This window comes from Echinococcus granulosus, assembly GCF_000524195.1.
Source record: "Echinococcus granulosus chromosome Unknown EG_S00069, whole genome shotgun sequence".
Taxonomy (NCBI): Eukaryota; Metazoa; Platyhelminthes; class Cestoda; order Cyclophyllidea; family Taeniidae; genus Echinococcus; species Echinococcus granulosus.
Window position 1 is genome coordinate 90307 of NW_020170449.1, and position 27457 is coordinate 117763.

Here is a 27457-nt window from a genome sequence, read left to right on the forward strand (position 1 = left end):
GTTATTAAAGTTTCTCAACGGACTTGATGGATTGGTTACCCCCAACGAACCAATTACAGGGTCAGTCGGTCACCACAGCTACTTAAATAGTGGAAACTAGGGTACCGTTACTGATTGATCACTGATGGTCAGCATTATCAGTCAATCATCATTTGGTCATGATCCTGTGTGACTATCTCAAACAAGTGAATAAACTTTACTCAGCACGCAAAGTGTAATAAACTCCGAAAGAGGTGGACAAAAGTGCTGAACTCGTCAAGTGACACAGCGCATCACTTTAGGAGATCTATGGGGGAACATAATTGCAGTGCCAACTTTCAATTTCCCTAGCATGTTTTGCCTCATGATTAAAAGAACTTCTAATACATGAAAATATATAAAGATGTCCTCCCGTGACATTTCAGTCCGATGTTATGCGCTGGTCAGTTCCCTCATTGTTTCAAATTTAATACCTGCTAGGCTCTGGTAGACGAGTAAAAATAATCGTTTTTCTTCTCAAAAATTTACTTAAAAAAATTAAATGAAATGCGGAATGTTAACATGAAGCAGAACAGTGCGAGAAGGAACATTTCAATTGGCCAATTCAAGGTCAATTATCTCCAAAGCAGCTTCCACATGGGACCGCCGAGCTCCATCCTGGGCGTCTTTGATGCACTGCTCAAGACTGAAGATGAGGTCGTTAGGCATGTCACGAACTAACACGCGCTCATCGAGCAGCGTCGCCATACAAACTGCCCAATAGTTGTGATCGGAGGGTGGATTGCTGGTGCAAAGCTGATTGGCGTGTGCCTCGGACAAACATGGCGTGTTTGAAGCAAAAGAGTAGTCGTGGCAACCGTCTTGGAGTATGTAGGAAGCGTTGGACTCAACAATGAAGGGAGAAGGAGATTTGGCTATCTAAAAGGCAGCAAAAGGGGCCTTGACACCGCGTCCACTTTTGGCGACCGTTACAGTCGTGAGTCTCAGGTGGTGGTCAATGATAGAACGATTTTGGGAGCATTTTTCAGGTAGTAAGTTGAGAGACATTGAAGTAGGAAATCAGAAGGAGAAATGAATAGAGAACGTTGTATCCAGAGGGTACTTTTCATTTGCCTCTCAGCAAATGTTCTTGTAAACGGAGCTGAGTCCAAGAAATGCGTCCACTATGATACAGTCAGGACTATTCATGACCTCAAAAGTTTTCGCGTTATGATGGAAGTCGACTTTATAACCTTTGTTCCTGTCTAGTGGGTGACAATAATGCAGTTAACTACATTGCGATAACCAAAGTGGAAGAGTAACCGAGGAGAGCACCAAGAACGATGAGAACTTTTGAAGTTTCTCGGGATTCGAATTTCACACTGGTGGAATAAAACTCTGATTCTTTTCTTAGCCCTTTTGCGCGTTCTAGTAAAAGCGTATGATTCAGATATCTAGTACGCCTTAAAAGCCGGTTGAAAATTTACATCTTTAAGCATCACCATTGTAAATGCACAGAGGGGATAGAAGGCCACTAGAATAGGTAGCATGAAGAGTGCCGTTAGGGACCAATTGTAGGAAATACAATAAAAAAAGCAAAAGAAAAATTAGGATTTTACAAGACTTTAGCTAAAACGTCGACAGATGACAGAATGACCTTGAAAATAAATTCATAATAGGCGAGATCCGTACCTTAATACGTTCACCACGTTCGTCACATATATGTGACGCCCCGACCTTCTTATCTATATGTGCAAGTCATGCACAAGTAACAGGTTTAATTAAAAGGAACTGAACTCGATGGGAAAGAACCGACACGATAAAGACAACTGATGCTAATATGGAATAGTAAAACATTAGTACGGCGGTACTGGAGTCACCTCTAAAACGAGACCCCGGTAGAAGCCAAGTAGAAGCAAATTTATCCTAAATCACCAACAAAGGGTAGTTCAGCCCAAATTTTACAGCGGTTTTTTTATGCTATTAACCAACTCCGAGTGGTTACTAGGAGACGGAAATTTAAGATGAGAAAACAAGAGACAACTCACACGCGCAATATCTTCTGGTCACAATCACACAAAAAGAGACCAGCATAGGCGGGGCATGAAGGCAGGAGCATTACCACTCAAATACAACTTTATTTACCATCTACGCCAAAAAACTTTTGCAAAAGGGACTTCTTTAGACCGAAGGCATCAAATTAAGGTGGAAATGCAGTCCACGTTCAGCAAAGCTGCTATGAAAAGTGGCTCCGAAGTACAAGACTGGAATAAGATCCACCAACTTGGGATATTATTCTTGTCTGATAACTTGAGTCAAAAGGCCTTTTAGTACAACTCGTAGCGCCATTTAACACAAATAACCTTAAGAAATGAATATGGGCGAGAAAAATTGTGGTAAGACGAAACTCGTTTAGAAAAGGGAGAATGAAATGAGTAGCGCGGGTAATGAATGGATCGTCTGAGGGTGACCAATAACATGTTCGCACCCATACTGTGGAAATAAAACGAACTTTTCTTACTAAGAATCAGTCTGCAAATAATCCCTTTCAATGGACGCGCTTACACAAGGCATATGAAAGTAGTGAAGGAGAGGACGAATAACCTGATCCACCCAACGCATGACATAAGGGGTAGGATTCATTTGCCGAGTACTTTCTACGCTTTCCCCTTCCCAATCGACGATGTACGTGTAACCCAACTGTTCCATCAGCGTCATTGATGACAAACTTGACTTAAATTTAGTCCTCTCTTCCTTCCTCTTCTTACAAAATGAAGGGCGATGGCCCTGCCCTTCAGTGGTTCCCCACCAGAATCAAAGTGTTAAGACCACATAATTCAACACGGTGCTTTCTGTTACCACCTAAAATGCCCTTTCAAAGAATGGTATAACCAATTTGATGAGAAATTACTGCACCAGATAGATAGGCTGGAACCACATCCACCAGGTTGGCTCAACCGACATTGAATGGAGTGAGGATTTAACAAGTCAGAGGAGTAGTGGAGAGCACATTAATCACCTACCAAGGAAGCTGAGAGCATAGCAACTCTGAGTAAGGAAACCGAGCCTGTTCCTATCGAGGAGCAATGTCTAGAGATAAGCTTTTATTTTGTTTGAAAGGAATGTTTTGCATAACTAGATCAGCGGTGACCGGGGGCGTCGTGAGCAAGAGAGCGAAATAGCGAAGGAGAAAAATGCAAATGACGCCAAGTTGGCACCGCAACTGCATGCAAATGCGATCAACGCAAGCATGCTAGCGAAGGATAGCAAAGAACGGAAAGGTGGGTGTGATGCAGATAACAGATGTGGAAATACAATATACCCGATGGTAGCGGAGCGTAAGCAAAACCTGTCTACAGGGCAGCTCCATTGCCTGCAATATTAGGAAAGAAAATTGGTTTAAACGGAACCAGCTCCTTCACTTTCTTCTCTGGGTGAGAATAGGCGCAGCAAGAGAAGTGGGTTGGGAGTGTCTAGACACGGAAATGTATGCAAAATTGAGCGTCATTTCTTGGGAGTTCGAGTCAGTCACACACAAATGGATATTTACACACACGTACTTGCGGTGATAGACGGTCCACATACCGCACCCTTTTCATTGCAGTAACAAGCCCGACTCAGAAATTTTGTAGTCCAAAGTGATGCATTTAAAGGCAGTCTTAGAAAGGCTAGAAAACGACTACATTGGAATGATTTGCTGGTCTTTGGAGAATATCTAGTATTTTGTAAATCAATGCGGTTTTTTAAGCAAGGTGGACGTAACACATCGGTTACCAGTATCTAGGGGAAACACCGGTCACGACAGTCTGAGTGACCAATTCATGTACAGCTCAAAACAAATTAAAACAGTACAATTATCCATATGCCATAGGAAAACTACGCCTGTTCTACACTTTTCAACTCAACTAATCTATTTACAGCTTACGATTTGGTGCGATCAATCATCTTAAACTGACAAGAAACACCTGTCACATATGTGTGACGTGCGGAGTCAGGTAAGAAAACTGGAAAACTTTAGATTCGTCGGGATAAGTTAGTGCTGTATATTAACCATTGAAAGTAAATAAAAGACCCGACTTAGATAAATAGGCGCATTTCTATCATAGTTCATCATTATGCACGGCTTTGGTCTTGGCTCAAACCTTTCATCGCTAGCACATAGTTATTCTCTGGAGTAGAATTACTGGAACAAAACGCCTCAAACCTGCAACACACATAGGTTGCACGCATTCATCAGCAGCCACACTTTCGCCGGGCCAACTTTATCCATGTTTTGAGCTATCTGCATTAGTGTCATGATAAAAGTGTTGACAGACTTTGATTTCTTTCTCAGAGAAATGGATAACACTAATGACAATCCCCGAGGCGAGTTTGCCTTGTCAACAGCAGCCAAGTTTAGGTGCCAACCGAATAGTGACTCACCTTAGCGCCTAGGTAGAACAAACACTTCAAATTTACCGCTTTGGTGGATTTGTGACTGCTCTCGGCACCAAATCATCTACTTTTGTTACTTTATAATCACAAGCATTGTAAAAGAAATTACTAGCGCAGAAGTCGGTTCAATGTTTACCATGTACTCAACGCCAGTGTCTCTCTGAGGAGAAGATCAACTGCTCCAGCTCAGGCGTTCTATCTTTCCTAAGTGACGTCAATTGCCATTCAGATTTTTGACTAATTCAACTGCAATTCAACAAATCGTGGTTACTTTCAGACTAAGACCAAAAAAGTCCTCCTCCGACCGCTTGCATGAATGGATTGTCAAGCATGAATATGCGTAAATCTACCGTAAAAGTGTGGTCCATTGTCTTCGCCACTACGTCACTGTCCTGTTGAACCTTCACCTCATACAATACCAGCTGAACCAACCTGGTGGATGCGATTCCTGTCTATCTCTCTGTCGTAGTAGCTTTGCATCAAATTGGTTTTATATTATCCTTCGAAAGGGCGTTTTAGGTGGCAACAGAAAGTACCATGGAAAATTAAGTGGTCTCAATACTTTGATTTTGATGGGGAATCATTGAGAGGCGGAGGTATCACATTCACGGGATCCCTTCATTTTTTGCGATGAAAGGAAATTACGTGTCACTATAAACTGAAGCGGTTGGAAAACCAAGTGTGAGGGAGAAGCAACTTTCCATAGGGCTTGTCGTGAATGATACTGATGGAACAGTGGGGTTACATGCACATCATCAACTGGGAAGAGGAAAGCGTAGAAGGTACTCGGCAAACAGATCCTACCCCTCATGTCATGCGTTAAAGGGATGGCAGATCGTAAGTTTGAAGGTGTGTCAGGTTGTTGTTCTTCCTTAATTCTCTAACGTGCCCTATGCAAACGTATCCACTGGAAAAGGTTGTTTGCAGAATGACCCTTGATGAAAAATGGCTTTTATTGCCACGTGGAGCTGGAGATAACACTTTTGATAAGCAAGAGCACACAGCTAGGATGTGTCGATTAGTGAGTAAAAAGTCTTATTCATATTCGCATGAAGCAGCGTAAATTCACGTTCCCCACGCTATAAAACGTACAATCGAGAAAATTCACACTTTAGGGTGGGAGAGATGAGAGGGTGTGGTACTGCCTCAACCTTACTATCACCTTCTACACTCCCTTCCTATTTCTTCAAGTAATATACATGGCTTCTACTTGGCTTAGGCTTTAGAAAATCACATGATAACATGCCAAATAGAATGGAGAGTTGGGAAATAAAAACTAAGAAACACAGGCAGGTGAATAGGACTAGGTCCTTTTCCCAGCGTCTAGAGAGAACACGGTCTATGAAAGTGTAACTTGCAGCAAGGTAATGGTAAGTCCGGAAAGGATTATAGATGGCAAAGTATTTAAAGAAACTTTTGACAGTTACTTCGTTCTACTATAAATACTGCATGAAAGCATTTGGCTATCCTATGGTAATGCTACTTATTCTTAGAAATAAGTAGCCACCTACAGAAAAATAAGTCCCAGTGGGTACTTTTTTCGTGGATTTTGAAGATTCACAGTTATGCTGCAGCTCAAAAAATCTGAATTACTTGAAAATTTTCGTGAACATTATATTATTGCCTTCGCAAAAGCCATGAAAGTTTCCGTTTGAAAAATGATTAGCAAATCGGACAACAATAGCCGAAAATCATAGAATGTTTGCCGAAAAAATTGTGCAGTGATGCGATTAGTTGATCGGGAATTGTTAAGTTTTCAAATACAAAGCAGTAAACACTCAGTGAAAATTCACCAAGGTAAAAGAATTAACAATCTGAAGGGAATGTGGATGCAAAACTGGGCTTGAAATGAACGAAAGTAAAAGCACTTGGATTCTCTTATTTTGAGTACTGTGAGTTGAAGGTACGCCAAGGGCACAAATTCACCTCCAATGGACATAAGGACAAAGTTGGCTTCCAAGCCGGCTCACCTCACGCAAATCCACAGCTATCAGATGTCGCGATTGGATCACACTGACCTGATAGGTGAAGACGTCAACCCCGAAAACATCCCAACGATAGTCACCGAGGTAGAGAGCAAAATCAGCACTTTCCACACATCCCAAAGTGGAATTCGAGGTAAGACTTGCGGGCAGTTGAAGAAGACTCCGCAGTATTTGCAGCCTCTGCTTGGCGGGCGCCTGAAACAAAACCAACAAAAGGCTTATTTTTGTCACAATTTAGGGAAATTCAGTCCTACGACAGGTGCGGCTAAGGGCCTTTGCGTTAGGTACTTGAATCTCGCGGATTTCAGCGATGAAATGCTATACGGAGATGGCGTCAGTAGATCAAATCCCGTTTTAAACTAACAATTTGAAAAGAAAGCTCAACATTTGATTTTATGGCAAATTATGCATGTCATTGCGGTTAACTCAGATTGACGATGAGAGAATGGAGGTCCGTCAGGCCATCTCATTTATTTAGACAGATTGTTATTTTAAGACAAACATTATCGGCATGCAACCTCGAGTTCTGTACAGTGGCCAGTAATGGAGTGAGACTGTGGGTAAACGAAGGGAAGTAGTCTTTAAGGAAGTACTTATAAGTTGTACTGGCTACCGCCGTACATGGCAAGAACCTGAAACCTGATCTAGGCAGGGTGGTGGCTGGCAATGACATGGTAACAAGGTATAACGGAGGAACCTATAGAGCAAACAGCCTCTCAAAGTTGCATTACATTGTGTATTACTAAGTAATCTTTTGTTTTTTTTTTCTTCACCTAACACGCATACAAAACGCGCTTAAGTGGTAACATAAGATAAATCCTCAGGTTGCAGCTCAGTGGATTAAACGAGTCTTCGCTTACATATTGTGGATCATCTTACGATCGTTGTTTCGGCATTAAGAGTGGTCGATGTACACCTAACTCCCCTAAGATGACTGAAGTAGGAGAGCAATCACAGGTGTCACCGGTGATGACAGTCTCCCGAGCTTGGCAGGTGTCAGGGGTCATGTCCAGGGTCTTTAGTATGTTTAAACAAATCTACTTCCAACCTGAGATGTCTTATTTCGCCCTATGGTGTAACTTGAGTGATACATTTTTATCACAAAAAAATCAAGTTGATCATGAGGACAACACACAAAGATAAACTGGGAGAGGGACTTAGCCGTCCCCCCTTCCAAGGTCATGCGACCACAGGCCCCCAACTGGATGGGGAAGGGCCAACCCTCGGAGGCGGGGAAGGTGTGCGCGATAACTGCGTGCGGATTAATGGCGATGTTGAAGAGGAGAGTTAATTCGTCGAAGCGCAACCATCGACTTTGAGGCGGGAGATTGGGATTGGCTGAGCGCTCACGATATCTGGTGGTAGGGGTGAAAAGAAAAGATATTTAACCCCCTCCACTTTGGAGGATGTTGTGATTAGAAAAGCGTCCGCATCGCCAAAGCCACTAGAGCCTTTAGGGAAAACACAGGCCCTACAGAACAAACAATAGCTAACGCATGGCTAAAGGCCAAACCTTTTCTTCACACAATTTACTCACATGGAGCAAGCATCTTTCACAATACGTCTCTACAGTATGGACTTAAAGTGAAATCATCATTTTGGGGATGGCAAGTCCCTACCACTAGGAAATTAAGCCCACAAACTCAAATGAACTGAACAAATTTAAAGTAAAATGTCCACGTAGGCTTTCAAGAGAGATATTCGAGTGAAAAGCTACCATGACGGTAATGAGCAGCACCAGGTAGCAGATGTGTTGCAGTACTGTCCATAGAAGTCGGTATGCGTATTTTGCATCACTCCGGACACCGTAGCGCACAGAGCGCCTAATTCTGTGCGCCTAATCGGCTCAAAACCAACCTGTCGTGTGTTGGAAATGGGCGGGACGAATCATTCCGTGAGAAAGGAGAAAAAGTGCAACCACCTACAGACATTTGCGATTTCAAAAATTCTGTGCAATTTGATTAATCAAGGTACCTCTTCGCAAGCCGTCCAAGGATGATTTTCCGCCACACTGACTAGACATTCCATTAAAAAACTTTCTAGACTAAGTTCCAACTAGTTCAAAAGCCGCCCATATCTAGGAGATAACCTACCTCGACTGAATGAGTTGCAGGAGACGTGATGAAGCGCATCGCGTAAAAGTCGATGTGGAGCGAAGCAGGTCTACACCGATGGGATCGCCAGTTCCTGGTCCCGTGGTGGGCATCCAACGCCAGATAGAGAGATGCGGAACACAGCGCGGTTGCGGTGATCCCTCCTGAAGGTCTTCGGTTCTTTGACGGCGACACACCTCAACGTCGACAGCCTCAGAAGTGGCTGGGAATTGAAGACAACGGAGGACGGCTGGTTTCCTTTCCAACATGCCTTGAAGGAGAATTAAAGACTTCGCTCTTGAATTATCATGACAAACAACTTGATTTTGATGGACATTGTGACAATAATGTCGATGATAATAATTCAAGCAAGAAGTTTAGACAGATGAGTAGAGACGAGGGGTAAAACGGCCTGGATAAATTTTTGATAGAAAAAAAAGATTTCTCAAGGACATTTTTGCCAAAACATTGATAAACGAAGACGTGGGACATGGTAGATGAGCAGAAGGAGCGGATACAAAGTGAGACCTTGGGACCTATATTAAAGGGTTCATATTCACCACCAATCAAATAAAACAGTCCATCCACAGTAGTCGCATCGAAATATTGAGTAAATAAACCTCAAAAAAGAACGACAAGGTCAGATGACTTAGTTTTGTCCGGTATTAAATTAAGGGAGGTCTCATCAGAGCAAAAAACCCAACATCTGTGATGCCCCTAGAGGGTAAGACGCCGACGACGGACAATGGCGAAATAAAATCCTAAAAAAGCGTCCACGAATCTTTCATTCTTTCAACTTTACCTTAGAAAAGTTCCGATGCGTGAATAACCGTGAATAACCAAATGTGTCAGTCGACCGTCACAACTGCTTACCGGGTGAACGAGAGGTGAGTCATATCGAGATTCAAGAGATGCAACATTATCTGTTCGCATATTTTAGTTTTCCTGTGGCGCTTCATTGGGAACGAAAGCAAGTGACCTAAAAAGGAAGACTAAACCGCAGGTTCTAAGGCTTTTTTGTTAGATGAAACAATGTCCTCAAATGCATCCAGTACGCTAGTTCGCTCAAGTAATGAAATCACTTAGATACTCCTCCAAATTTTAACAGCACATCTGCCTTTGATTCAACGGTTTAAAGCGAAATAATTGGAGTTAGAAAAAAAGTTGCCTGAGGGCTAGCCGAAAAATGACCAATTTGAAAAAAAACTTTTAAAAGAAAAAATTAGACAAAATGGCACTCTCATTACTCCATAAGAAATCATGCTTTCAATCAAAATAATACAAAATTAAGGAAGGTTTGAACAAAGAAAGGAAAGCAAATTGATCGTGGCGCCAAACATGGCGAATGGAGGACAAGTAGTATCCCAGAAACTTGCTACTTATTTATTAAAAGTAGAATAACTTAACTTATTGCACCTGTTGCAAGCTTCTGCCGGCAAATTATCAATTCTAACAAAATTCACGAAGAGATCAACATCTTAAGTTTAGAATACAGGTTGGCGCTTTGCGATTGACTGTTAGACCGTAGGCAACGATCGACTTGCCTCATTTGAAACACAAAGATTCGCACTGCAAATAAGCGTGACTAACCCAAATCCACGTCAATCCGATCACCGAGCTTCTCAAAGTCACTAGCATGGATCGGCCGACTGCCATAGAAGGTGGCCAATCGGACATCACCTCTGAAGAAGGCGGGACACACCGATTGGCCGAAACAGGAGGGACATTTCGCCACCTCCAAACGGTCGATATCAATCGGCTTCAGTTTTGATTGAGAGAAAAGGTAGATACCAACCACCAAAGCCGTGATTAAGCCCGCACTGGAGGTGTAGAACCAAGGCGAGAGAACAATGGCTTGACAGCATCTGTGACGTTTTTCGGATGGATCTATGCTATGATAGACCACAGTGGATTGGGGCGCTTCGGAAGTCTGAAATGGCATTTAAATCGGAAAACATAACCGAGCTGGGAATTATTGAGTAGTATACATCGGTGTTTGACTTAGCTAACGCCGGAATACATTGCACAATGGTATAACTCTTCAACTAGCAAGATTATTTGCGCTAGAATGGCACTCGGGTTGGTGGTGCTGACCTCGATGCATAATTGGCACTCCTGAATATGGTTAGACCTAACGGAAAGCATGCTTGAATAAACAATCTCCATGATTTAGGGTAGCAGTTAAAATGAAACAGACACGAGCACGCAAGTCGGAGGAACTTCAGATTATATTGCTTGATTAGATAAACTAGCCTCAGTATATTTCAACCCAACGAATTGAAATAGCGTGGAACCCACAAAGTGGACACTGTCAGTAGTCTCCGCTACCAGAGGAATCACGGAAAATGTCAAAGCATATCCCCAGGCACCTTCAGGAAGTAAATACTACCTATGACCCGGGTTGGCGAGTAGGGGGACGCTCTCACACCAGCCCAAAAAAGGGAGACAAAACTGCAACTTGGCTCAATTTAAAGGATCTCGGTACTTGCAATCGGTACGACGAATAAGCGTTCTCAGCCCCACATAATGCGCCTGACCCTAACCAAGTAGATCAAAACAGCAAAATGGGCAAAACGCACTACTCGTTGAGTGAGTAGTGCTGAGTGCAGGACACAAGCATAAGTGCACGGGTGCGAAAACATCAGACTGAATTTCCGATGACAGAGAGAAGGGAAGACGATCATTATTTGACGAATAGTTTAATGTCATATAAGGCATGCTGATTTGTTGTTCTTTTGTAGAATAATACAATCTGCATTACAATTATGTGAAAGGAGAGATGGGAGAGGATTAAATGCAGTGTACAAAAATGTGGAAGGCCTGAAAATTGGCTTCTCCCTTGCTCGGGTGGCGACAAATGAGCTTGAACATCTACGAGGACGACGCAAGGTACTAGAAAAGAAAGAAAATGCATGGATAAAATCAACACCTTTCCTCGTGGAGCATCCGAAGAAAATCAACCACCCGTGCGCCAGATGCTTAACCGCTCTAATGTGACAGCGATGTCATCAAAAGTGAAATTATCTTCCTGAGACAAAAAACACCCCACACCCTCATCGCAAAACTTGCCAGTTGATAATTCTAACAGTTCGCTCTCTTAGTGGCTTGAGGGCTCTTTGAACTAACTTGAATCAGTCAACAGTTTGAATTACGAGCTCAAAAGCCAAAGGGTTGTAGCGACGCAGGCAGCTCAACACACTGATGGCAGATGCGGTCAGAAGCCATTCATGTTAATCGCTGACATGAGAAGTTCGGCTGACAGGTGATTTTAACGCCAGAATTGCCTCACGCGTCACGTGGGAGACTTCAGCTGAGCGAGCTAGGTTTATCATAGCTGCAGAGGAAGCTGTTCGCCAAACGGCAAATGCAAAACTCAACATAGCAAAAAGAAATTACCATGAGAGGATTATACATCGTAAAAAACTACTTTAAAGGCATGGCTCATGAATAAACGGAGCTTAAAGATTAAAACTGCCTCCATGAGCTTGATTAAAGGCCCCGATTGTATGACTAGTGACAAATGATCGGATGTGATAGACTCCACCGTCACCACCTCTTTGCCACAGGCACCATCACAAAAAAAATCCTTCGACTTTCGAAAATTTGTCGATTTAGAATAATCAACTAGCAGTGATTTTGGTTTCGCGGTAGAAAAAAATAAGCGATAACAATGGGAGGACAACTTACCTCTTCAATAACACAGTTGATAAACTGCTTCTTAGGGGAGAGGTCAAAGTCTTTGTACTGCTCAGAAATCTAGGCGATAGAAAAGGCCTCATTTTACAAACTTGGTTAGACCACTGTGACCGAAAAACCCCAGGATCAGATTTATGTGGTTAAAGACATGCACTCAACCTCAATATTCTACTTATCAAAACACATATTAAGAAGCCTTTTAATAAAAATCTGCTAAGAGTGCTGGTGAATCATGTTTTGTGAAGAGAGATGACCGATAAGGCAAAGAACATGAAGACTAAAGAGCATTGGACCCATCCATCCAAATAACCATACACTTACAGAATTTCGCACGACCTTCATGGAAACCTCATTGAGATCGGCGGTCTTCAAGATGTCCAAAACCTTTGATTTGAGCTCCTCATCACTGGGGAAGGTCGCCGAATGGGAGACAACATTGGACGGTGACGCATCACCCTCAACATCAGCAACCCCTTCCTCTGCATTACCGATCTCTTTCGCCTGCTTCGCCTCTTTCATTTCATCGTTGGCGCTTTTAACTTCTACATCCGCTACTTCGTTTTCTTCTTTAGTAGAGCTTTTATCATAATCGTCGACCTCATCATCATCACTTTCAATCACTTGCTTCTTCCTTCGCTTCGCTTTCCGTGGTGACTTGCTCTTCCTCGCCACAACTGTCGACTTTCGTTTCTTAACCACTTTCTTCCCCGGAGCGTAATCTGCATCCGATTTCCCTGATTCCTCCTCTTCCTCTTCTTCTTCATATTCATCCTCATCCTCGCCTTCCGGCTCTGCTGCTGGTTCAGCTCCTTCTTCTTCTCCTTGTTCATCATCATCAGAGAGGACGCCAAGTTCATCGCTTTCCGTCTCACCCTCCTAAAAAATTCAGCATCAAACAGAAAGAAGAGGAGCTAAAGTGCAGCAGTCACTTGGCAAAACTCACCTTTATGCTCTTTTTTGACTTCTTTGATGTCCCCTTCTTGTTGCTCTCCTCCTTTTTGGAGAGAGACTTGCGACCGGCGCCTGGTTTGCGCTTGGAGGGAGGTAACTTGCCCTTGTACTTCACCGCGTCTGCCACGGGCTTGAGGAGGAAATCGAGCAGACGTGTAACGAGTTGGGCTCGCGTACCGGACACCTCGAGATGAAGCTGACGCAGAGCGTTCTGTACTTCTTTCACTGGCTTCCTATAGATGAGCGGGGAAAAACAGGGGTAGATTGTTAGCATTAATTTACACCAATTGCTGAATAGAGTGTCATCGGGCAACAAGGCATTGAACCAACGTGGGAATGATAAAAAACTACCGCATCATGAGGATACCCGTTTCAACGGTACATTTAAAGAAGTGAACGTTCTCAGTCCCTCACTCTCATCGCCACTCTGTTGGCATGGAGCGACTCTACTACCCTTCCGACCCCCATGTGCATTGAGAATAAAACTACTTTTGAAATGATACGCCCTATAGTACCTTCAGCAATAACTTGAACGCTAGGCCAAAAAGGTAAATGGTGCGTTAAAGGTAATTTACAGATCATAATGCACGTCATGACAAATTATTATTATACCTCCTTCAACAAAATACGGAGCAAGAATTGTTCGGTTTGTTTTGTCTCCTAGTCTTTCGCATGGGTCCCGACATGCATGTTTACCAGTTTATACATAGGCATTTAATCAACTAGCACACTCTAGAAACGAAAGCGGAACTTGCGCTAAATCAACTACTAGCATTAGTTGATAAACCGTTTCAAATGTTTTTGGCTGTTTTTAGGAACAAAGGTGAACACGAAAGATCGCTGTAATGTAAATTTTTAGGAACACCAACCCAATGCACTTCACGCTGCATATTACGCCATTTAGACAAAATGATTACCACGCAATCATAAGTGATATTCAGATCGAATGCCCTTACAGTGGAAATATACTTCCCAGTGTGTCAAAAAGTTACTGATCCAAATAAACTAAAATCTTCGGACCCAATTTCCCAGCAGACAATAAAAAAATCTAAGCTTAACCCAAATATGCAGTAGCAAACAGGAAGCCACTAACAGAGAAATCCGATTTACAATGAAAAATGTTGTCATTGTTGATGTTGTCAGCTTTAAAAGATTGCCGATTTTGAAACCATGGAATGAAATCCGACGTTAAGCAGGTTTTCTGTGTTTCCATCTCTAGGTCAGGGATGTTTCCAGGTCAATTCGTTCCCGTGGAAACAACTCACCGGAGGGGTAACCATTAAATAAAACCTGAATATTTTCCACTCTTCTTATCTAAATTGTAATTTGACTTTCAAACAATAAATAACATTCGCCTATTAAAGGTTATTGCTGCTACTAGAATGAAGCCTCCAAAACAACTTGCGTAGTAGGGGACGTCACAAGTTAATCCCAATGAAGTCTATCAGATATGCCGCCACCATTAAAATGGAGCACTTTCTTATTATGATGCGGCTTAAACAACAACACTTTTGCTACCGACGTGAGTGATTTTGGTGCGACTGCTACCTTGACGTTTGCCCTAAAGTACGACCAAACAAAGCACGGCAAATAGCACCCAAAGTGAATCTGGAGCTAGACGGAAAGTCGACACTATAGACGCGAACATTTCGCATCACTGTCCAAAAACAGCTCCAGAAACAATCTGGGGGCAAGGAAGCTGGGTTCATTCAAGCCGGTAAGGGATCAGGCTTGCCGCCCTGAGAAAACGACACACTGAAACAACGCTGTACCAAATCACAACAAGCACGCATCAGAGGTACGAACTTAACAATCTTGCCTTTTGAATACTGACACTTTTGGCAAACGGGTTTAAAATCAAAGCTGCAGCATCATTTGCTTCAGTGCATACAACCACTCAGGTCTAATCTTACAGAGAGCTGGCCAAAGGCGAGAAAACACTAAGTCACCTCAACACTAACAAGTATAATATATCAACTTTCCAAAAGGAAGACCTACTTGTTGAGAAACTGTACACGTTTCCCATATTCTTCCGACTCGCGATCAAAGGAAAACCCGTTAAATTTGCGTAAATTTGACCGAACCTCAGCAACACCGCCAGCGCAACCGAAGCAAGCGTAATGGAGGGTCTTTAAATCCATGGGTTTACATGTGCGAATGGACGCCTCAATCAGAGGAATCTCGCTCAGGGGAGTGCCAGAACCCTTAGCCAACTGGGCAGCCACTGCATCATGGGCCTTCTCCTTTGCAGCCTGCTCATCCGCATAGCGCTTACTCATAGTCTCAGAGAACCGCTGCACCTGCCTTCGAACACGAACCTGACGTGTTTCGCCATCACCACCACCACCGCCAGCACTGGTTTGTCCGTCAATCTCCGCTCTCTGTTGCTGTTGATTCTCACCAACTGCTTCAGTTTCGCCACGTTTTTCATCCTTAAGCTCTTCTGTGCGTTTAAGAAGTGAGTGGTCCGTGGAAGGAGCAACGTTTTCTGAATTTTCTGTGACTTCGGCTTCCATTGTGCTGAATATAATAAGAAAAAAGGATGAAACTACAAGATCCGCAAATAAGCACTATAAAATACACAAAGGCAACACTCAAGCAGAGCATAATAAAGTCGAATGTTGGGCAACATGGCGGATGACACTGGCTGTCGTTGGTTTCGAATCAATAACAGGTAAACAGCACGCATCTTGGCAAAACACGAATCATGTACACAGAAGGCGAAAACAACTACCCAAAATAAAGCAATCAAATGAGTGAAAACCAGAGATCCGACACCGATAAGCCATGTCATCGTCAGAAGTGATTCGAAGTAAACAAAAATGATGAACAACATAAGCAACGCATAGTACGGGTGCAACCATTTCCGAACAGTAAAGAAACTACAGAAAAAGTTTCGAAATTGGATGCAACGCACCCTATCTACGCTCTGTGAAGCCAGCAAAGCATTAAACACCAGAAGCAAAATCCAAGGATCCTATTTTAGCAGACCCCGCTATTATGAGAAGCCTTTTAAACGCATGGATTTAAACTCTGTTCCTCGAGTTCATCCGGATTCGTAGTTGTTTGGTTTAAAAGCGCAGAGTTTTTGCAAAAATTAGTTTAAAAATAACAATTATTAAAATTTGTACTAAGCTTGGGCATAATAAAACATGACATTTTCATATATCATATATGTTAAGATTGAATCAATTAGATCAAAATTGCATCTTTCCTCTTTAATTTTCCACATGTCTCAAAAACAGATAAGCTTATTTGAGCAAATGTATTATAGATTTTTAGGAACAATTCTTGTGTATTTCTGATACCATTTTCGATGGCACACCCTTGTGTTGACATTAAATGGTTTTTCACTCATACATTTGCAATGTTTGCACTTGACGGAGCTTCCGAGATGACCCTTTGGTATGTTTATGTGCGGCTAATCAATCTTTAATTAACCATGAAATATTTACGGTGTTTCTGTCGCGTTCTTGAAGCCAACAAGGGTATGAAACTCCTTAAATTGTTATGCTAATAACCTTACAACTCCATACATCTTCAATTTTTGCAGTTGACAGTCACAAATTTCTTCTTTCAGGACTGTTAGAACCACATACCATCCGTTGTAGCAATGCTAGTTTCCTATTTAAAAGCCCCAACTTATCGCAGCCTTTTAAAAACCTCAAATGCAAAAGCTCATTCCAAATTATATTGCACTTATTGACAAATCTTGTCCCTAAATTTAGTCCTTGTTCTTCCTGCTTTGCTTAGTTGCAACTGGACTGGCTAAGGATATGTGATATCTTGTGCGCATTTGTGTTTTGTTACATTGTTTGCTACATTGTGTACCGGAGGCTTCCACTGGAACAGATTAATTTTGAATCTTGAAAGGGGCCTGAATATCTCAACACCATTTCATTAAACAGTTGATTCCAATTTGCCACCTAAGCTGCGTTTTATGAGTCTCGTAAAATAGTTAGCAAAAGTTGTTATAAGACGAATCTGGGAGTCAGATAGCCGCATGTATAATTGCGGCAAATAAGTCGAAATAATGGAAAAGTCATGAAGTAGCTTTATAATTTAATGACTAAAACAGTAGATGTAGGGGATGTAGTATTTCCGTTATTTTTCCCATCCTACCTCCGATTTTAAACCCTTGGATCGAGAGGACTGCTCCGAAGAAGACATCGTGCATTGCGCAGTATGGGCAGTTGACACTGCTTACCGAAAAATGGAGTTTTAAGAGGTCAATTGTTAAATACAACTATAGTGTAGTGCTCTCCGTCTTCACTGTATTACGGAACTACATATAGTACGAGGGTGTAGAAGGGCTGGTAGAGCGCACCTACAACCTGCGGAGACTGATGTGTCCGCGCAGTGCTCCATAGCTGCAGTATCCTTAGGAAGAAATTATTAAAGACCACCAGGAATTCGGACTGATTCAAACCATTCACAATAAGTGCCTTCCCTGAACGATGCTTCGACGTCGTACTCAGTCAAGGGAGTCGGAGTAGTTGCTCTTCTGTACCGGGTTTGATGAGAGATAGCATTATGGTGAAGAGACATGGTATAGGGGGTACTGGAGGGGCTGGTGGGAATAGGGATGGACGAAATGTGCAAAATGATGACTCCGGTTGCCTAATTATGTATTCAAAGCAAATGTAGTTTTACTACCGAGCTATGCAAAATTTTTCACTACTAACTCAGTGAATTTTCTCATTCTCCACTTCACCAATCAATGGCGATCACTAATAAAGGGTTTTGTTGATCTTTCATCGGCATTTATTTGAAGTTCATTCCTTTTCCCTGTTTTAGATGGAATGCATTCCTCCTACTCTTCATGTCACGTAGATTTTGGCATTGGGTGCCAAGTGTAACAGTCACAACGAAGACACACAATCGCATTTCCATGGCTCCTCCTGACCGTATGCAAATAGCGGAGTCATCAAAATCACACTGGCTAAAATTTACATAAATGCATCGCGAAACAGTGGGCCAAAATCAGTAGGCACCTTTATGTCTGCTTAGAGTTCGCATTACCGTTAAGGTCATCATAGATTAGGCGCATTTGAAAGCAATGGGAATTTATTAGTCTTTGACATAGCTACCCTTGTATTCAAGGTATCATTAAACTACTTATTTTTAAATCAGAAAATTACTTTACTTGAGACTACGAGTTTCTTTTTGTGAAGGCAGGGTAACTTGAATAATCTTAAAACGCCGAAGTGCTTTTGCAGTGTCTGACTGAGTTTGACTTGGAACTCTCATAATAGACTTTCAGCCCATGTATGAGACAGATGTACCTCAGTGATTACTTCAAAGCAGAGAATCTACAGTAAGCTCGACCTCTGCCACGAATCGGGGTCTGTGTGCCTGGCTTGGACCCATAGGAGATTTCAACCAGACTATCGGTTTAAAGGCCATTTTCTACCGGCTTAATAGTAAGCGAAAGGGGAGAGCAGCAGGTCCGTACGGCCCCAGTGGTTAGAGTGGCGGAGAGTAACCCGAGTGTTTTTAAGCTGTTTCAGTTACAGCTAATTGTAGTAACTGGTTGACCTTATCTTTAGAGTGGTTATGTAATACGATGGTTGTTTATCCCTCGGTACTGGCTAGGGGCGACTTTTGAATTGGCCTTTGTACCGCGCCGGGTGGGCTGGCCTCTGGGGCCATACCAGTAGCCCAAATACCTTGCCTGTGCCGAATGTACATATTCTGCCGGAGTATTTTGTTTTCTTTTGTCTTCGAGGAAGTTTTGGGACTCTAGAGTTACATATTCTTGATGTGGGTGATCAAAGGGAAACGAGTGAGAAAACGATTCTCTAGAATGTTCAGGGATTAGCCATCAAATGAAAACGTCTGTGGACTCGGACAAAAACACTTTCTGAGGCTGGAGGCGTCCCCAGCAATTTCATTGGGCGGTTATTGGATCAAGGTGGCGTAGATGAATCATGTCAGCCGTGAAACAACCAATTTACAACTTAAAGATCAAAAACATTACGCTACATCTAAGCTACTTTGCGAATACTGCGTTCTAAATGGTGGAAAGTCGTATAAGTTGGAATGGAATGAGTTTGTCCTTTAGGACACTCTTTTAAACACTGGAAAGAGATCTGTGAAGTGCATAAAAGATGTACAATTTCGAATTAGGGAAAATGGTGAGGAGAAAAGTGATCGGAGTACAAAATTTGGTTCGCAGACAGGATGTGCCAGGCAATTCCACTTAACTCTTTGAAGCAAAACTTTGGTTTCACTTGAATGTTGTCTGGTAGTGAAAAATGCCCATCAAATGATCCTGTCTCCTCACTGGTAGGTGTTGCCATCGCTTTCAACTGCTCCGTGATGGCTGCGGGAACACGATATATGTCACTCCAAAGGAGGGAAATGGAGTGCGAGTAACAAAATGGCATTTGTTTTAATCCTCCATTTATTCGACCTTGTCCTCAAAGTCTCCACAACGGTAGCGCAGAGCTCTGTTCATAAAAATCCACCTACTAGAACCTGCCATCCTTTGTTACATATATACTAAAATAGCTATGGAAATCGGGTTAGAATATGCATTGTCGATCTGCAGAAGGGCTTAGGGCTGCTTGTATGGCCTAGAGGTAGCCCATTCGGCGAAGGTACTATGCCAAAGACCCTAAGTGGTTACTTTACCGAAACCGAGGGTTAAGCAGCTAACATATCACAGGACCCCTTCCCTTGGTCAACTTCCCAAATCAGCCATCACAACGTTGTCTGTTCTGTAAGGAAACACCCACCAGCCAACCGTACCAGTAGAATTTCCATGCAAATGAAGATATACGTGATCGCAACGTCATTGACCCCTCTTCACAATTTTGTTGGATCTGGGAACTGTATTGTGGGAGAAGGGGGAACGGAGGCATGTGTTGGCCACCGCGCTTGACCATAGCTAGTCGTAGGAACACCGACCCAAAAGGAGAGTTATTTAATAAGGGACGGTATTTAAAATAGTTTCGTGAGAACAGAAATTCGCATCTAATCCTCCTTGCTACTTTGCTTTTGCTTCAGTACCGCTTAGATATACTTTTCAAGGCTCTATCCAACTAGTAGAGAGGTGGAGGAGGTATCGCGTGTTCACATTATTTAGACAATCATACATGTACGGGAGATAGGTTTGTAAGGTACTTTTTCTGCTCTGTCACAGCTAGTATATTTGCAGAACATTGGACTGGAGCAGTTGTAGAATGTGGACGTCATTTTTAGGCCCTTTGCTAAGGATCGCCACCAATTTCCCCATTTGTTGCATTTATACTTCTTTCTTCCCACTAGGTTTATCACTTAGCAGTTGGAAAAGGGATGGATGTCCTCTACGATCAGGTTTGCTTTCTACTGCCACCAATGCAACGATGTGAGACTTCTCCGAAGACGATGGAAGGCATAATACTCGGGAAGATTGTATTTATTCGGCATTGGGTAGGGCTTAGGGCTGCTGGCAGGGCTCAGAGGCCATCCCACCAGGCGAAAGTAGAATGGTGGACCATCTTAGTGAGACCCTTGGCAAAACCGAGAGCCAAACAAACAACCAAAGGTTTACGCTACCACCAGACTTGTAGATGTCAATTATTAGTTGGGTGGAACTGGAGTATTTGGCCATTGATAAACACGCGATTGGTTTAATAAAAAGTTTGCGAAAAACATTTCTCATAGATATCTTTGATCTTGACTACGAATGAACCAATCACAGGAACTCACATTAGGGTGTTAGACAATATCAAAGGGGAAAATGCATAGCAGAAGAGGTAAAATCATCAAGATTCAATATGATCACTTTTCTGACATCGGTGAATTTGTTTCACTACTTCCTACACACTGTAGTAGATGCCGTACCATTAAGGGAAAATTTGGCTTCTGGACTGTCTACTTCACTTCTCCCATTTGCCTTATTAATTACTATGATTGAACTCATTTTGTTTTACTATTGTTGAGATGCTAATTATTTTAGCCTCTACTGTACTGCTTTTATAGTGGTTTAACACCTTGTTTAATTGAGGGTTTAGCTTCAGTGACACTTCACACACCTCAGGTTGTGCTTCCGTTCCAGGGCATGGCCTTGGGGCGATGCCAGTGACCACCCAACTCTTCTACACATCAGTAATATATTATAATACTTTTGCTGTTTATTTAACTCTTGTTTTTGGTAAAGGGGCTACTTAGGCACTCCGCCGTTGTATCTTTGCTAGGTGGGCTGGCCTCCGTGCCATGCCAGCACCCCCAAGCCCTACTGTATGTCCACAAACCATATTCTGCCCGTGCTTTATCTTCTTTATCTTCAGCAAAGTCGTGGGAAGCTACAATATATGCTGTCATACTTTTTTGGCTTATGACGACTTCGAGGGTGGACGCGAAGGGCTACGTCTCAACAGCGATTGCCTTCTACAAACTCATCCATTTATAATTTGGCCTTATGCTTCTCAAATAGCTACGATCATCTTACACACACAACATCAATTAACTACGACAGATATTTGAATTATTTAAATTCAACAGGAAAATAACAAAGACTTCTTCAAATTCTGGTCTTAAAAGCAAAAAAAATTTGGTGGTTAAAAAGAAAATAATGACAACAGCCTAGTAACCGTTGCTCAGATTCCCGAGTGCTCATTATCGATTACGTTTGTACCTGTGATACGCAAATCACTTTTGTGCACCCTGCACACCCACCTACCCACAACTGGGACTGAGACCTTGGCTAGGCGAGAGTTGTGCAAAGGCTCGCCTCCCATTGGTTGAAGAGTGGATCGCAGTTTCACGCACACGCACTCACACACCGAACTCGGCTTCCGCGGTCACTTGGCCTCTGCCCTCCGTTCTCGCCTCCTTGCGTTGCCGTTTGTTGCTCCTTTTTGTTCCTTTTTTGGAGTGCAGTTTGTTTAAAAAGTAAGTTACTGAATTTTATTTTGCTTATAAGTTTGTGTCAATGTTGAGATCCAACGACTCGCAATACTGATCCATGCTGGACACTGAGTAGAGTAACTAGTTGTAGCTCGTTATTTTCCAAGTATTAGCACAGAATTTTTGCTGGACTCGAACTCGTTATAATTATTCGGGCAATGGACTGCAAATTAAAGCGGGGAATGAAGTAAGCGTAACCCGCTTTAAAGTGGGGCATGGTCGTGGCGGTATCAAGTGTGTTTGTTGAGCGACTTCAATGTTTAACTTAGTAACGAACAGCTAGTAGGCAACATACTTTTCAGCTTTTTAATGATACAAATCACGCTGGTGTCACAGAAATCAAACACCGCCCGGTTAAAATGTAACACTCAAAGAATTGACTCGAGTTTAATGTATTGTTCTTGGCGTCTGATCCGCCGAACGGAATGCCGTACTTAAGTGGCTCAAACTAAACGCCGCTTTCTTCTCCCACGCTTATGATTGAAAGGTGTTTGTCTTTGCGCTGTTCAACAGTTTGCGTTGTGGAAAGTTCTCAAGTAATTAGACATCCAGAACAGGTGGCGTTAGCGCCTGTGGAACTTTTGAAGATGCAAAATACTGGGAGGCTGTTGGCAAAGCTTTTGAGGGAGGAAGCAAAGTTGCGTATTTCGAATGCCATTCTCACCTCTTTCCATTGCTAAACTCGTCCATTCCTTTTTGCAGCAGTAAGCTAGGAAAGCTCCATAAGATGGAAGTAAAGAGGATGTGTAATGACCTTTTACCACAGTGTGAACTTTTCAAAATCTTCCAGATGAATTGTAATGGCAAAGCAAGATGAAAGCCTTAACAATGTTTCAAAATGCTTCACTACAAAGAAGACTCTGGCGTATTTTATCCTTGTCATGTTTATCCTGCCTAAAGTTGAGCACAAGATGCCATCAATTTCTACGAAATGAAATGTTCTGCCTTTAGTGATGCTTTCCGAGATATCTGCATTGGGTAGATACCATCTGTATCCAAATTGGACTATAAAAGGCGTGTTTTTCTTCGGCCTCGTTCTCCAAGCTGCCACCCTTGCTCTTGCCATTGCGATGCTGAGTCTGGGCGGTTGGGTACAGGTGAAGATTGAAGCGCCACAAGCGGACAACAATCGGTAGGTGCATGTGGGACAGTTGTGTCCGGTCTGGTTAAAGGCACCCCAATAAACCTTTGTAAGACGGAAAGGCAAATTAATTGGAGACATTGATGTAAGATGCACCTCTCTTCGATCCGGACTAGTGTGTCTTGTCAAAAGGCGTGCCATGCGTGGGATTTTATACTATTTGCAGATCACTTTGTGGCAAAGCATAGACTAATCAGTTATTGTGGAAGGCATCTGCGTTACGTTGACTAGAGACAGCGTGTTTAGCATTAAATAAATCTGTGCCCGGTTAGAGCATAATTTATGTAAAAGCAAAATAAATTCATGGTAAAGCAAATTTTGTAGCAAAGTGGATCGGTATTCGGCGAAGACTAGTCTAGTTTGTCAACAGGCGTGGCACCAAATCAAATCAGTAGAGTGTAACATCGGTGTAGAGCCCGGAGAAGTTGTCGGACATTGAAGTGTGGAGCGCCTCGGAGGCTGATGCCACTAGGTGGCGGGAGCAGGGCTCCACGCTACCGCCGGGGATGCCGAAGCATTTTGAAGCCATAAAGTCAAGTTGTTGTTGTTGTTGCTACAACTGTTTAGGGTATAAAATTAGTAAATCCGAACGAAACGCCGTTTTATAATCTACTCCACTGAAGACAACCATTTAGTTTTAATGCCCAAACATTCCATTTTTAGTATTTATTGCCGCTATATGTAGTCATTTAATCTTATATCAAAGCTGAATACTCCCGCTGTATTTATTACTACAAGGAAATCCACCAAAACTAGCAATCTACGGGCTATTTCGGTTTTTGGTAGTTTAATACCGCCGTACTAAGGAATTGATGAAGGTCCTTGCAAAGTTTCTGTAAATCATGCTGGCCAGCTAGATTTAACTCTGGATTGCAAAACAAGTACATCACTCATACGCTAAGATCCCATTTTAAGCGCGGTTACAGCTACCCTTTAACTTTTGTTTCAAAACTTTATCCGAGGTAGGGGTAGGGGCTGCCGATGGGTTGAATCCGCATCGCAGCAAGAAGATTGGCGGCTTCAAAAGGGGTGGTGAGTCTGGTAAATGTTTGCCAGAGGTTATCATGACTTGAGTAGTTCACTTGGAATTTTGATAGTACTTAGACCTCCTTTCACGATTACTCTCACCCTCCTAAAATGCGTTAAGGTGTAGCATTGTGTTTTCTCCGGTCATGCGGCAGAAAGGTTGCAGGCAAGCGCGCGTTACCGAATCTAGTTCGGGCTCCATGGTAACGATTAGTTATTTGGGCTTAAACATGGTTTTGTTTACCGCCTTGCTGTGCGTATTTTACCACTTCAGTACTGCAAAGCAGTTTTTTGGTCTACAAGATTCTATTTATATTACTTAAATCTCCCCTGACTAATGACAGCACATTGACATTGCTAAAAAAGTGTGTCAAAGGATTTGACAATGAGTTGAAGACAAGAGCTATTACAGCTACAAACGATCTAGTGCAATTTGAATTCAAAACAAACACCATAATTTGGATTACATTTATTTTACTTTTCTCGAATTCGTCAAGAAACTTCACCCACTTATTCCCCTTATTCAGATATGGGTTGAGTCGAATTGAAGGCATGCTACAGGACTGTTATGAGGGATTGCAGGCGGGTAAGTCATTTGCCCCCTCTGGACAAAATAAATTAAACCTACGCTTTTTTTATAAAGGTTCAAAACCCTCAGGCGGTGGTCTTTTCGACACCGTCAATCAGTGCTACATGAAGGATTTTGGGCAATACGTAACCTCTGACTATACTGCACATCAAAGAGGTGAGTGCCTCCATCACAAGACCTTAAAAACGGTTAAATTTTGTGCTGTGATATGTCTTATTTAGCGAGTGCCCCTTACTCAATGAAGGAGGCTGCGGGTCACTCCTACACCCCCAAAACAACTTGAGTAGCTATTTTCATTCACCTTCTCATAGGTGACACATAACCTTATTAACTTACTTCAAAGCGCGTAGCCATTTGATTATTCCATAATTAATGCAAATCCCACTTTTAATGTCCCCCTATTTGACAATGTCGGGTTTCCCCAGGTCATGACTGTTCACCTTACCCAGGCGCAAAATGATTGGCTGATTGACTCAATCGTGTACGAGCGACGAATAGGACTTTACTAATCTCCCACCCCCCTCCCCCCAACTTTTTTAGGTATTGCGATGGCCGGAGCCACTCTAGTCGCCTTGGCACTACTTGGCTCGGCTCTTGACCTTGTAACAGGCCTTCATTTGGTCTTCATCTGGTTTCGAGCACCGTATGACTCCTTCTACATTCGAGCGTATCGTCTCCTTGTCGGTTTCATCGCAGCCGTGACCTGTAAGACTTACACCTCCGGTTGCATACTACTCATATCCTGCACAGTAGTATCAATTAATTAAAAAGTGGATAAAAGGTTTCTATCGTGCGTTAACATTAGCCCAAGAAAAAACTATCTTCCGTTAAAGGTGGCAAAATAATGAAGGCAAGACAGAAATTTGAATAATGCACTGTAAGAAACCACCCATCTATCATGTAATGACGTGATAAATTCAAAACCACAAGCGCAAAAGCCGCTGGTTTGGTACTTGCCTCTCAGACGAAACTCAGTGCCCTTTTTGATATTGATGACATCGGTCCCCTTTATGACTATTTTAGCCTGTCTGTTTTTCGCATCAATGATTACGTTTCATGTTGGACTTCGGCTGAGTGTTCAGAGAATTCCATATGTGAGTTAGTTCTTCATTTCCTTTTGGACCAACCTACCACTCCCCCCCTATCGTTAGTTCTTGAATGTGCAGACATTTTGACTAAAACAAGCTAGCAATAATTTGGAGACTGACTTTAAATTCTCAAAAAAATTACTTCAGGTAGTAGGAAAAAGAAGGTTAAACATTGATTTTGGTTTAAACTTGACTATCTATATGGGAGATAGCCTTGGAATTGCTGACCAAAATGTAATCTTTCTCTTTCTTCCCTGCCATTTTAACCTTAAAATTGTCATCAAGCTTGGAAGCTGGTCTCTTAAAGTTCCTCGAAATCGAAGTCCAGGCGCTCTTGTCCTTGCCTTTGTTAATAACCGCGGTTTCAATGAGGTACCATGAGCCTCGTCTATTCTAGATATGACACCTTTTTTAATTGTTAGCCTGTCAAAAATGCTCCATCTCTAAGGTGAGGGTAAAGTGCGTGATGAGTTTGGGTTTATAAATCAGTTCTGTACCTTTATTGTCGCGACCATGTAACCTGAATATTCGAAGCAGCTACCGCTTTATTATTAGTCCTCAAGTTGCCCCAGAAGGTGATACGAGGTGCAGGTATCTCCAAAGAGATTTGAAGTTTTGAAGCACGGGTGGTGGGATCAGGGCCATTTACTACCACCGATGTGACAGGCAAAATATCCACGTAACATTAATGACAATGCGAATCTAGCTATTTACAAAGCCCTAGCCTACCCCATCTGTCAAGTGAATTGATAACACTAAATATATACGCGACAGGAACACCGTCAATTCTAGTGTGAATTCCTCTACATCTAGTAGGAAGCATTTTAAAATAAATATTTAGGGAGCTCCACGCCAATCGCACGTTTTCATAGCATTTTCGCAGAAGGTTCCCTTCCAGATTCCCAGTGGGAAGTCAACCAACATAGCTCCCGATGTCCTGGTGTTTTAAAATGACACTGTTTTTATGCTGTTTTCCTATTCCGATCCATTTCACCCCAAATGTAAGACTTGTGGCGTTGGATAGAAAGATCGGTGTACCACAAATATGCGCACTGGAAACAAAATCCTATTTTGATCACTGTTAAACAGAGGTATGGCAATATTCTTGTAAGTCAAATAGCCGCATTGTTTATATTTCATCCAAACGAGCACTATGCTTTCTAAAAATAGGACAAACTAACGTCAACAACGCTGAACCCTACCAACGGTTACTACGTAGCCTGGGCATGCATTGGCGCTAGTGTTTTGGCTGCTTGGGTCACTCTCTCTTCGACGTGTTTTTGGGCCATGGACTATGTTAATTGTCGATCCCTGGCTGCTGCCTTCCATCCCACCTGCGCTCAGCGTGCCTCGACGCTGTCAATGGCTAATGGAATTCGCAACTCGATCTACAGCCTCAACGACGGTGTGGTGAGTGCTCATCACTTCAAGAACAATTCAGTAATCTAACTTCTGCCCAAAAGAGCAGAACTAAGAGTTATTGTTTGTGAATGAAGTATAGAAGAATGAAGGTCACTAGCTTGCCAAACAACAACTTTCAGCTTAACCATCCATCCATCCATCCATCCATCCATCCATCCATCCATCCATCCATCCATCCA

The 27457-nt window shown here is 42.5% G+C and overlaps 2 protein-coding genes across 2 annotated transcripts in view; one reads left to right on the forward strand and one right to left on the reverse strand. All coding sequences in view use genetic code 11, as the record gives it.

The window, feature by feature from the left end:
- Window positions 1-570: 570 nt before the first annotated feature.
- EGR_07069 (hypothetical protein) lies at window positions 571-15633 on the reverse strand (the record flags this gene model as incomplete). Its single annotated transcript, XM_024496318.1, has 9 exons — window positions 571-897; window positions 6363-6572; window positions 7513-7732; window positions 8471-8741; window positions 10061-10400; window positions 12158-12226; window positions 12488-13042; window positions 13110-13350; window positions 15116-15633. 9 exons carry the CDS (start codon window positions 15631-15633, stop codon window positions 571-573), a joined length of 2751 nt encoding a protein of 916 aa, XP_024349245.1.
- A 3721-nt stretch (window positions 15634-19354) lies between these two features.
- The window catches only part of EGR_07070 (hypothetical protein), a gene marked incomplete at both ends in the record, with an annotated part of 9331 nt that continues 1228 nt past the window's right edge, over window positions 19355-27457 (forward strand). Inside the window, 6 exons of the mRNA XM_024496319.1 lie at window positions 19355-19405; window positions 20390-20533; window positions 21063-21143; window positions 21582-21691; window positions 24464-24924; window positions 25954-26228. Of these exons, the coding sequence (XP_024349246.1) occupies window positions 19355-19405; window positions 20390-20533; window positions 21063-21143; window positions 21582-21691; window positions 24464-24924; window positions 25954-26228 (1122 nt within the window). The remainder of the gene's footprint in view (window positions 19406-20389; window positions 20534-21062; window positions 21144-21581; window positions 21692-24463; window positions 24925-25953; window positions 26229-27457) is intronic.